The sequence below is a fragment of the Corythoichthys intestinalis genome, chromosome 3, assembly GCF_030265065.1.
Source record: "Corythoichthys intestinalis isolate RoL2023-P3 chromosome 3, ASM3026506v1, whole genome shotgun sequence".
Classification (NCBI taxonomy): Eukaryota; Metazoa; Chordata; class Actinopteri; order Syngnathiformes; family Syngnathidae; genus Corythoichthys; species Corythoichthys intestinalis.
Genome location: NC_080397.1, coordinates 9,262,421 through 9,275,045, shown reverse-complemented (window position 1 = coordinate 9,275,045; position 12,625 = coordinate 9,262,421). Strand labels below are relative to the sequence as shown.

At 38.8% G+C, this 12,625-nt stretch overlaps 1 protein-coding gene across 1 annotated transcript in view; it reads right to left on the bottom strand.

The window, feature by feature from the left end:
- Positions 1 to 12,625, bottom strand: part of acsl2 (acyl-CoA synthetase long chain family member 2) — a 64,168-nt gene that overhangs the window by 34,248 nt on the left and 17,295 nt on the right. Inside the window, exons 2-11 of the mRNA XM_057832911.1 lie at positions 7,312 to 7,553; positions 7,128 to 7,242; positions 4,345 to 4,409; positions 4,138 to 4,239; positions 3,500 to 3,599; positions 3,251 to 3,429; positions 3,140 to 3,172; positions 2,622 to 2,673; positions 2,471 to 2,544; positions 2,122 to 2,199 (exon numbers count right to left, since the gene is read on the bottom strand). Coding sequence (XP_057688894.1) covers positions 2,122 to 2,199; positions 2,471 to 2,544; positions 2,622 to 2,673; positions 3,140 to 3,172; positions 3,251 to 3,429; positions 3,500 to 3,599; positions 4,138 to 4,239; positions 4,345 to 4,409; positions 7,128 to 7,242; positions 7,312 to 7,551 — 1,038 coding nt within the window. The 5' untranslated portion in view covers positions 7,552 to 7,553. The remainder of the gene's footprint in view (positions 1 to 2,121; positions 2,200 to 2,470; positions 2,545 to 2,621; positions 2,674 to 3,139; positions 3,173 to 3,250; positions 3,430 to 3,499; positions 3,600 to 4,137; positions 4,240 to 4,344; positions 4,410 to 7,127; positions 7,243 to 7,311; positions 7,554 to 12,625) is intronic.

Here is a 12,625-nt window from a genome sequence, read left to right as displayed (position 1 = left end):
CATTCAGATGCCGATGGATAGTACAGGTTGACACTGTTGTACCCACAGACTGCAGGACAGCTTGAACTTGTTTTGGATGTTAGTCGAGGTTCTTTATCCGCCATCCGAACAATCTTTCGTTGAAATCTCTCGTCAATTTTTCTTTTCCGTCCACATCTAGGGAGGTTAGCCACAGTGCCATGGGCTTTACACTTATTGATGACACTGCGCACGGTAAACACAGGAACATTCAGGTCTTTGGAGATTGACTTGTAGCCTTGAGATTGCCCATGTTTCCTCAAAGTTTTGCTGCTCAAGTCCTCAGACAGTTATTTGGTCTTCTTTTTTCCATGCTCAATGTGGTACACACAAGGACACAGGACAGAGGTTGAGTCAACTTTAATACATTTTAACTAGCTGCAAGGTAGATTTTTGTTATTGCCACAACCTATTACGTATGTGCCACAGGTAACATAACGTGCTGTTAATTACACAAATTCGGGAAGCATCACATGATTTTTCAAAGGGTACCAATACTTTTGTCCGGCCCATTTTTGGAGTTTTGTGAAAAAAGATTATGATTTTTTTTTTAAATTCCATTTTCTTTTGTGTATTTTCATTGCAAGCAAAATAAATGAAGATATTACTAGCAAAGCATTTGTAAATGAAACCATTTTCTGGGAGAAATTGAGCATTATCTGACAGAACTGCAGGGGTGCCAATACTTTTGGCCAGCAGTGTATGGAGTAAACTCGCGAGCATGACAAATTTGGACCAAAACGGCTGTTTTTGGATGGGAAAAACAAAAAAGATCCTCAGCACACCCTACTTTGAGTGACCTCCAGCTCCCCAGGTGCGCCCAGTGGACTTCAATTTCCCTAATTACCCTTATCGTTTACTCCTGTGATCATTTTAATTTCATGTTTACAATTCATGATTTCTCCACTCGAAGGCAGTCATGCTCTTTGGACAGGTGAGTTTTCATTTCTGTAGATTCTTATAGTCAGAATTTGGCCTAATACTGTAAAATACCGTATTTGCCCAACTATAAGGCGGTGTTTTTTGCATTGAAATAAGACTGAAAAATGGGAGTCGTCTTATATTTGGGGTCTAGACATTATACCCATTCACGACGCTAGATGGTGCCAGATATCATTGAAGCGAATGCTGAACTTGAGGAGTAATGTTCTGTCATGACAGATTTCAGCTACTCTCAAGTTTAACCAGTTTGCATTATTTTATTGCAGTGTTTTTCCTTATTCAGATTTGTTTCAGGACTACAGTTACAGTTAGACCTCACTTTGATGGTTAATGCAGTTATTGCAATTTTGTTGTTTTGTCACAATAGATTGGTTTATTTACATTTCAAAAACCAAAAGCCATTCATTTATGAATGTGATTGCACTTTAGTTTACATATTTAAATGTTCAGATATTAAGATTGAATGAGGAAAAATAACATGCTTTTTCGATCAAATATAATGTTATAATCATTTGTTTCAGATGTACTGTAATTATTTTCTGTATAAAAATTAATTTGGTGTTCAAAAAGTCTTTTTTTCAAACGAGTCTTGAAAAAGAGGGGGTCGTCTTATAATCAGGGCCGTCTTATATTCGGGCCAATACGGTAATAGGTTATAGTACAGCAAAATAACAGGTTATATAGATGGTGTTGTGCTAGGGAAAATACCATTATCATTCATCATTACCTGAGTATTTTTGTCATGTTTTCCTTGTGCTTGAGTCAATTTTTTGCATGACAGCTTTTACTTACCGTAATATTATTTTGAAGTAACGCTACTTTTATTTGAGTGAAAATCTTGTGAACCTTATAAATTAAGTGAAACTACTCCAAATTAATAATCCTTTCTCATCGTTATTATTCCGGTTTGATCAATATCTTAAATTTATAAATATGCTGTACGTTTTAAGATGATGCTTTCTTCGTGCTTCTTAATCAAAAGATGAGAGTGCTCTCTAGCGGCTGGTCGTGGGGATTGTTTAATTGGTCGTTTAACTGGTTAATGGTCAGCCAGTATTCTAACATTACACAAGTTGCAGGCGTAGCCAAACGAAGAAAAAAGGTGCGACTCATAGGCCGGAAATTATGGTAATCAACAATTTATCAATGATAAGAGCCTACCTGAATCATCCTCTCAAACATGTGAGCCAGCGGCAGATAAGAGATGGAAACGTCTTCTTGTCGGATGACAAAGGAACCCTGATTGGGGGAAAATAATAAGAAATATTTCAAGCCTCCCGGGAGACATGAAGCCACAGAGGCAATCAAACAAGCTGTATGTTTTCCCTCCAGCATTTAGACACCAGATAGTCTATAAAGAGGCAATTAGTTTAAGCAGCTCGCAGCCACAGGGCCAATCAAACACTCAGTTAATCATAGCATTACACACAGCGGGGAGGATATAAAGGGGAGACGAGCACAAAGGAGACATGAAGAGATGCTGTGGGAGGAGGCTGGATGGCAGACGGACCTCCAGGATTTTAATGACGGAGGAAGTGTTCGAGGCGATGTTGCCGTGGGTGATCATGGCTCCCTTAGGCTTGCCTGCGAATAAACAGACAAAGGCGTTTGTGGCGCGTTCTTTTAGGAGTCGTACATAATGGGGGATAATTAGGTAGTACCTGTGGTTCCGCTGGTGAAGCAAACGACGGCCAGATCTTGAGGCTGGGGAGGCTAAAGTGCACGAAAATGAAGGATTATCAATGCAAACGTTCATGGAAGGGAATGTCATGCCATGACTAGCCAATATTGATCTACTGTATATAAAGGTGCGGCTTTTATTGCGGAAAATATGGTAGTTTAATGTGTATGTTATCAATGCAAAGTTCACGTTGTCCTTGTAGACGCTACAATATGTGCTCGTCTGTCAATGTTCATTCAAATTGTTGGAAACCTTTATTTTTGGACTAAAACTATTGAATTTTACAGACGAAAACTTTTTGAGTAACTGTCGACTCAAATTAGACGAAATTTGTATGACATTTCGTTGACTAAAACTGGACAAAGACTTTGGAATGACTAAAATATGATTAGACTAACAAGTATTTTTGTCCAAAAGACTAAAACTAAGACAAAAATTAAAAGGGCAGCCAAAAACAACACTGTACACAGTATCGGTACAACACTATTGAAAACTCACCACAGGTTCTTTAAGGTTCTGCCTTCCCATATCCTACAATAGGGACAAATGGATGACCATAAATGAGAATTAATGAAAAAAAAAAAAATGGAGTGTAAACTGTCTGCTCACCATGAGCTCTGTCAGTTTAAGAACCTCCACCTGGCACGCCTTTGCCCTCTCCACAAAAGTCTCGCTGATGTGGTCAAACAAAATCAGACAGCAGAGTTTGGGAGTGACACCCTTCTCCTTGTTGTCCAACAGGGAAGTGGCCTTTTCCTCGCGGTCGCACACTACCAAGGTGATCTCAGCTAAAATTTGACAAAGAGTTCTATAAACCAGCAACAAATCCATTTTTATCTGATTTAATGTACATCTTACCCAGGTGGAGAATATGGACCATAGCCTCCAACCCAAGTGTCTCATACAGAGGAACCAGAGCCATGGAGTAAGTGTAGCAAGCCAGCTCTGTAATAATCCACTTCCACCAACAGAGAGAGACAAAGCAGAATTTTTACCACCGTCATAACCTACTAAGTCATAACAATTTGTAAGGGAAGCAAAATGTCAGCAAAGCAAACAAAGACACTCGTGGATATTTTAATTACGGTTTCCGAGCTAATCTCATGGTTGGAATAGAGCAAATAATAGATTTGCCCTCTGTAGTCAGAAAAAAATGGTCCTGCCTGGCAGGCAGAATAAAAATTATAATTATGGCAGACAACTTGGATGATTAATAGCTGTCTAGCGACACACAGTGACTGCCTGCAGCTTCTTCCTTCCACACATTGATTTATAAAGGTAAATGGACTTTAAGGATACAGACAGACTACCAAAAGATATTTTTCATCGTTCTGAGCTTCCCGGGCATGATTTGCGATAGATTTTTGTAGCGATACGTCAATGTTATGAGATTCTTCTCTACTCTTTCCAGACAAACTTGCAGTTAATCATCAAACTAGGCTACTATTTCAACTGCTTATGTTGGGATCGCCCAAAACCAAGGACCCTCCATTTACCTCAGGTCTGTTCTGTGCAAATATCCCAACAAATTGTTGGGGGTTGGGCTTGCAGCCTTTAGCCAAGAGACCAGAACCTAGCGCCTGTGCTTGTTCAGCCACCTGAGGGGTCCCAAAATTAAAAAGGGATTAACAGGTTGTACATAACAAGAATGTGAGGTTCAATTTTTTATTTATTTATTTTTTTTTTTTTTGAAATGGTCATACATCAGTGTAGGATATCCACTGGTAGGGTTGGCCTGGCTTCCTGAAGCCAAGACATGGCGCATCACCTAAAAAGTAACAAACAGAGTTAGTTTTTTTTGTTGTTTAACCCTTTAGAGGGCAACTATTTTTGTCAATCAAAAAAAACTTTGCCTCATAAAGACCTGGCATCTACATACGTAACATTTGGTATAATATGTGTGACCTACCTACATGACCCAAAATGTGATGTCCATTTACTGTATGCAGATGCCAAGTCTCAATTATAAATATATATATTTTTTATCATTAATAATCCCCCTATTTTTATACATTTTAATGGAAAAAATACAATATGAATTATGAAAAAATTAGGGCTGTCAAACAATTAAAATTTTTAATCGAGTTAATCACAGCTTAAAAATTAATTAATCGTAATTAATCGCTATTAATCGCAATTCAAAACATCTCTAAAATATGCCATATTTTTCTGTAAATTATTGTTGTAATGGAAATATAAGACAAGACGGATATATACATTCAACATACTGTACATACTGTATTTGTTTATTATAACAATAAATCCACAAGACGGCATTAACATTAACATTCTGTGACGGGGATCCACGGATAGAAAAACCTGTAATACTTAAAAGATAAATGTGAATACAAGTTTTAGTAAATTTGATAGTTTGTATATTGTGACTAAATATTGCCATCTAGTGTATTTGTTGAGCTAAACTTAATGTTTGAATAGAGTATTATTTTGCATAGCTATTTTGATTGGGAATGCCAGATCTCTTTGCATTGAGCGTTTTTCTTTTTGTGAACATTATTTTATTTTTGAGAGATAGGAATATTATTTTTGTTGCACTTTCACTAAATGATACTGTAGCGACTTAAATGTTCTTAACTGCCCAAATGCATGATGGGAATTTGAGCAACCATGAGTCACAGTGGTTGCTGCAAATGGTATATCTTCTCTGCGTTGAGTTCAATACATGGTGCTAAGAAAAAGATTATCTCCAGTTGTTCTTCCCCATGTCCCTTGCCACAATAGTTATAACATTTGTGAAAGAGATGCTACCACTTATTCCATTAAATAGCGCGGCTCCAATAAATGACTGCGTTTACCAATTCGCCCTTCTTGGTAATTGGCGGTGCTAAGGACCGGCGATTCATGTTGGCTCGTTGTCGTCGGTTGGCTCAGTTCGTCCGATTTCCTCCTGAGGAAGACTGCGGCGTACATATAAACACCGAGAGGCGTTGGATGGCTTTTTGTGGGTACTTTTATTAACAAAACAAAAGCATGTGGGGGGCGCAGCACTTGAACCTGTGCTAAAAGCGCACTATCTCTACTCTCGCTCGACCACTTTCTTCCTCACTGCTCAATCTGACAATGCCGGTCACATTGAAAATAACAGCGGCCCCCTTGGCGGGTGCCGGTAAAAATAGGCGTCCACTCCACTTGCTTGTCTCTGCACTTAGCTCTCAATATACTTCAAACGGCGTAATTGTAGTCTGTTCGTGGCAATGCTTGAGTGGGTCGATCCGTGCATGCGTTAATTGCGTTAAATATTTTAACGTGATTTTAAAAATTAATTGCCGCCCGTTAACGCGTTAATTTTGACAGCCCTAGAATAAATAAATAAAAACTAAAGTACACTCTGGTTATGCCCCCATTAACACAAGTCGATAAATATAACCATTTTTAAAATTCAATTTTTAATTTTTTTTTTTTTTTAATTAAACAATAAATAATTCAAGAAAAACATTTTAAATACAGAGGATAGTTAGGCAGTTTCATCTTTTTCTATCTAAGGGATAGAAGTGATCGCTGTATAGTCAAAAATTTTATTTGGAAATTAAGTTGAAATATATTATTTGGAAAATAATAAGGTTAAAAATAATGTTTACTTTGAAATTCATGATTAACTCATGGCCTGCCATTGATAATGACAGAATGGTCATCTTGACGTGCCATTGCCGGTGCTAGACGTCCAATCTATTTTGACTGAGACAGGCTGGCAGTTAAAGCAACACTATATGTTTCCAGTTTTGGTCTTTTTTAGCGACGCCAGTGGACAAGAGCGGTACTCTTTTGCCTTAAGGAAGACTGCGTTTCCAACGCACAAATGTGTCGTAAAATCATCAATCAGTCAAAATTCATCTCCCTGTCGCCTGCAGATGAATTTAACGACATTTCTGTTTCCAGCGGCTGTGTGAAGGATGAATAGTAATAAGGTAATGAATCCATATGATGGTTAGCAAACATGTGGCTTAGGGTGGCTAACACCCCCACCTGAACTCATCATGCTAGCGAGTGAAAGCAGGGCCAATGTTTATTCTTGAGTATCCTGGTAGCCTCCTTTTTTTTTTTTCCTCCTCGGATAAAACTTTTTATTTTGTTGTTCTGCCATTCTTGCAGAATTCGTGCGAAAGCGTTCGCGTCGACTTCAGTCTTTTTAATGAGTGGTGAAAGGGGTAAGTGACGGATGCCGTAAAGCAGTCAGCACATTTGTAGTTTTTTTTTGTGTGGCAGGGTTCCTGCCACCTTCCTGAAACTTCATTAGTGCTAGTGAAAGCAATACAGACCCCCTCAAGATATAAAAGACGTGTCATTCAACTAGTTGTCAGTTGAGATATCGCAGATGTGACGAAAATATTTTATAAAATAAAGGTTGAAAAATGACCTAGTGTTGCTTTAATAATCACTTTGCAATGCCATCCTATAAGTTGAATGAGTGCCCTATAAAAGGTTTAGCCAATTAATTGATTTAATGACAATATTACTGTAAATTTCCCACCTGCGATCCTCAGGCCTCTCTGGAACATGTCGTAGGCCGTCCTGGTGTCAGGGTGGTAGAACTCCAGCAGCGAGTCATCTTGAAGCAGAGCCGATCGACGGCAGCTGGGATCGCCCTAAGTAACAAATGACAACACTAAAATCCAAAATGGCCGCTAAAGGTACATGTGCGTCCATGAACGTACATTGACAGCTACAGACTGTGCCTGAAGGTCACAAGGAGGCCGCATAGGGCGAGGACGGGTCACCAGCCAGTATGCGGTAAGGGACGCAAACGCTCCTAAACCCAGCAGGGAGAGCGAGGACAAGGATAACGATGAAGGCAGGGACGGCAGTAGACTCCAGTCTAGTCTTGTCTGATCTGATTCGGAGATTTTCAGTCCCACGTTTGCTCGAAGTGTCTGTAACCACTCCTGGAAATGCATCGCTGAACAATAGAGAAACAAGTACATTTAGCTTCTGACGTAACTTGATTTCTAAACCTGTTTATTTAACTCCAATTTTTTATAATACTAATTCTTCAAAACTGAAGGCACACTTAAAATGCTTTGTTTGCCCCTCATATTTGACAGTGCATCTGAGGTATAAATTTTGGTTGTGCGTAATGACTTCAAACCAATTTTGTTGGAGCATTAAGGCTGTTGTTGGCAAATGTTATAACAATTTGCAATTTCAGTTAAAAAAACCAGTGGCTTTTATATTGATTTTTACATGTCATTTTATGTAATTAACTAACTATCCCATAATAAAGTGTTGTAACCTGACATTTATAGCCCATTGTAACCAGTGTGAAACCGTCCAGCCAGTGCGGCAGGAGAGCATTGGTAACCACTAGGCTAAATGCCCAGGCTAGCAGCTCTAGCCGCTAGCGTGCTCTGTTGAAGGCACCGGGATGGAGTTTTCCTATGCGACGCACAACTTAAAGGGTACCACGGATAGAAAGACGTAGTTCTCAAAAGATAAATGTTAGTATAAGTTATAATAATTTGATATTAAAACCCCTCAATGTTTTCGTTTTAATAAAATTTGTAAAATTCTTTTAACTAGTAGGTCGCCATTGTTGTTGACATCGCAGGGCTCTGACGTCACATGAGTACCAGACTTCCACAGTGTCACTCTTTAACTACATAAACATGTCATCTGTTCTACCCTTCCAATTTGAACCCGAGTGGAACATTAACGAGAAGGACAGCAAAAGCAAAATGAACAGGAAAGACGGAAATTAGACGAATAGCGTTCATGTACCAAGTTTGCTAGTGACAGCACTCTCCTGCTATAGTGACGAGAGCAGGAGAGTGTTTGATGTTAAAAACTGTTCGTAAATCTTCACGGTAAAACTATTGTGTGATCTAACTTATTCCAGTATTATTATGAAGATAGTTAGCATCAAGAGCTGTTGTGTTTGATTATTTTTGCTGATAGCCTGGGGCGTGCATCACAACACACTAAAACATTGATGCAGTTTGCCTCTATCGAGACCAGAGGTTGCGCTAGACATTTTCGTTGTCTGTCATTTTGACTGACAGGGTCATAAAAATCCGGTCATAGTCTATTTTTACCCGTCACTTAAATTTTTAAAATGATAATGATGACATATTCAATAGTTTAGTTTTTATTCATTTTTAATTAATATTGTAACGCTTGCTTGGCAGCGAAAAATTAGACACGGAAGTCGTGGTATTTTTCTCCCTTTTTACTCTGCTTACCGCCAACAACTCCGCCCCCAAAGAAAAAGAGGCAACGATATAGACCCCAATCACCAACGTCACACAATGATCTTAATTGTGGTTGTCAGCCCAAAATATTCTAAATATATATTAAATGCATCTTACCAGATATAAAATGACTACTACATAGTCTGTGGTGATCGTTTGGTGCCCAGATTTCTTGTCGAATTACAGCAGTCCATCGCGCTCTCATCTTCGGGTCTCTCAGAATACGGTAGAACTTAAGTCTCTCCGTCTATCTTCTCTGTTACAGCAACCAACCGCCACACACGCCTTCACCATTTTGATTATTAATATTAACGAGCAGAAAAACACGCTGTAATAGGAGGCATGTACGTAGCGGTAATGTGTAAACATGACGATATGGCGGCTCCAGTCAGGGGGGCGGAGTTGTGACTGGGGTGGTCATGTGATTGGGGTCGATACACAGGTGGCAATCTTGTCCATCAATTGGATGACGCACTGGCACACCGGGTGCATCGATAAGAACCTCGCGTTGATGTGTCAATCACGGTGCCGCTGCCAGACCCCGGTGACGCTACAATATTCTGACAGAAGAGCCAACGACGTCATGCATTAAGAGAGACAATAGCTAATTAATATGCTAACTCGCCACCCTGTGGTCTGGGCTGTGAATTGCAACCTGTCAAAATGACGGACGGACTTCAGCTTTTTCCGTCACCGTTTTAAAAAACCGGTCAACGACGGAAAATATCCGGTTAACGCGACCCCTGATCGAGACGTCTAATGGCGTCTAATGACATCTTACCTTTTTTTTGTCATGTAAAAGCAGGTGTCCAGATTGTTGATCATCCTGCTGGTGTTCTCAGATTTATCAGACTTATCAGATGTTGCTCACATAGCTTGCTTCCCGGTGAATAAGCGAAACAAAAAAACGAATAAATGTATTAAACTTTATTTAATTGCTGGCTGTTCGTATCATTTTCTGCCTAACATAATGATGCCTTATTTTGCACATTGAGATCTAAGAGGCAGAGAAAGGAGAGCAGACACATGCGTTCAGATTCGTAGCTCGGACCGCGCCGTTTATTGGCAAAAGCTTCGGCAAGTCCTTCACAACAAACATAGTGAAAATACAGGGTATTCCAAAATGGTTGACCCCATTCTAAATGCCCATATCTCGGAAACTACTTGATGGATCTTAATGAAACGAAATATACTTTATGTTGGAGCCTTGGAGGTCATAATTTTTATTGGTTAAATTTTAAAAGAAAAGTATAAATATTTGTTGGTTGTATGACAGATTTTCATAAATGTTCAATATGAGCGCCGCCTGCAAAATGCCTTATCAAAATGCCTTTTCTTTTGAAGTGAACAGCATTTCTTAACCTGAAAAGATAGAAATGCCAAACGTTGCACACAAAAACTTAAAACGTTTCTACAAAAGCGGTGAAAATTTGAGGTCATTCCTACCAAAATTGTCCAAATTATTGGCCTACAAAATGGAGTCAAACATTTTGGAACACCCTGTACAAAATATAATAATATTCATATCTCTCATAAAAATAATAGTCACAAAAAGAATAGTGCTTCAATCTGTATTAATGAGGCCCTATTCTCACACAGTAATACAACAATGCAAAGAGAACTGGCATTCACCAATTCACAATCAAAATAGATATGCAAAATACACATAAAACTTACTCAGACTTTGGTCAAACTATTTAAACAGTAGCAGCTCGTTTAGCTCAACAAATACACTGGATGGCAATATTTAGTCACAATATACAAACTATGATGCTGGGAGCCATTATCAGGAGTCTTGTATGTTGTGAAGACAACATACAAATGAGGACAAGGCACAATGGACCCGCACTAAAAAACAAACTACTGCGTCAGTCGAGGGAAAAAACACACTCATTGGCTTGGTCTCTAATTAATTTAAAACTCACCATTGACACCTTGTAGAGTATTTGAAATCATTACCTTACATAGTTAAAGAGTGACACTGGAAGTACGGCAGCGTCCCCATGTGACGTCACCAACAATGGTGAGCTACAAGTTTATTTTTTGGTTTAAAATTTTACAGATTTTATTAAAACGAAAACATTAAGAGGGGTTTTAACATCAAATTATTATAACTCGTACTAACATTTATCTTTTCAGAACTACACGTCTTTCTAACCGTGGTACCCTTTAACTTTTACACACATATTTACTATACAGTATTTTGTGATATGCTAGCATATGCTTTATTACCAAAAAAAAAACTATTGCAGTAGTTTGAAGCAGTAGTAGTTGAAGTGGTGAAGTACATTTGACATTTTTGGGCCACAAGCTGCTAAGTTTTCCTCCTGCTTTGAACCCTGTGGTTTATATAGTACAGGTAGTCCCCGGGTTACAACGTACCCGGCTTTAAGACGGCAGATTCTCGTCTGCCATTTTGTCTCCAGCCTTTTTTTGGTTGGTTGGTTTGTTTGTTTGTTTTTTTATTATGTTGACTTTTGTTTTGTGATGCCTGCTTTTATTTTGCCGCAGGAAGCATAAAGCAGGTAGTACTTCCGCACGCAAGAGAGCATGTACACGCGAAGAAGATCATATTTGCGCACACGAAGAAGAGCGCGCACGCACACACACACACACACACACACACACACACACACACACACACACACACACACACACACACACACACACACACAAAGTAAGAGCGCATTTGCTCCCACTAAGAAGTCGCGCAGCTGAGTGAGAAAGAGACGGGATAAATTACAGCTGCAAGCCTGCACGCACATTTGTTGCTTTTGAAGCATCCACAAAGGCAACACCTGTATATAACACCTTTTGCACCGTTTATTGTGGGTTTTCAATTGTTGTAAAATATTTAGGGCAGGTTTATCTGATTACTTTTGATGTTGTGCGGATGCAAACTGATACACGCTAAGCGTTTGTGTGGATTGTTATTGCTCTATCAGCAGCTAGTTATAGACGCAAATTTGAATTGCTGCTATTGAAGCTGAAACTGATTTAATTTCCTTTTCTTTTTAGTTTCATTCTGCAAGTGTCGATGTCATGAGCAGCTGAATAAAGTCACACGGACGTCTGACATCGTCTTTTCAGAGCTTAGCTCGCTGTCAAGCTAGGACTTAGTTTTAAAGTCTTGGTGAGGACAGTACAATGACATATAAGACATGTTTTTGGATAAAGGTTAAGGGGGAGTTAGGTATACTTAAAGGGTTAATTCCTGCTAATACGGAAATGTGGGTTACGTCGCCAGCGCAGGAACAGAGGGCGTAGGTTTGCATAGGGACGGTTGGGACAAAACAATAACTTGTCGGGATGCTGAAATTGTCCCCACCAGCTTTTAAACAACCTTATTTGCGTTATATAATGACTTCAGTTATATAGGTCATTTAGATTGTCTTCCTATATGTTTTAGTAAAGTGGTGTTTAGTAACTGTCCCCACCATTATTAAGTGAATTATTTTCATTATTATTATGTGTACCTCTTTTCACTAGCTGAATGTGCTAGTCCATTTTATGTCTTTTCTTTTTTTTACTCCAAAACGCACATTTGATTGGCTGATGACTTGACACCCCCCCCCCCCCCCCCCAAAAAAAAAAAAAGTTTTTTCAGTTATATTTATTTATTTAGACAATATTGAGTGGTCTTCAGACAAATCTTTGTTTTTAAATTCCTGGATAGTTAATAGATAGTTAATAAGCTTGTATTTATTTTGTGTGTTACTATAATGTAATTGATGTTCAAATAATGCAATTTAAATTTACATATACATATTTTGCATTGATCATT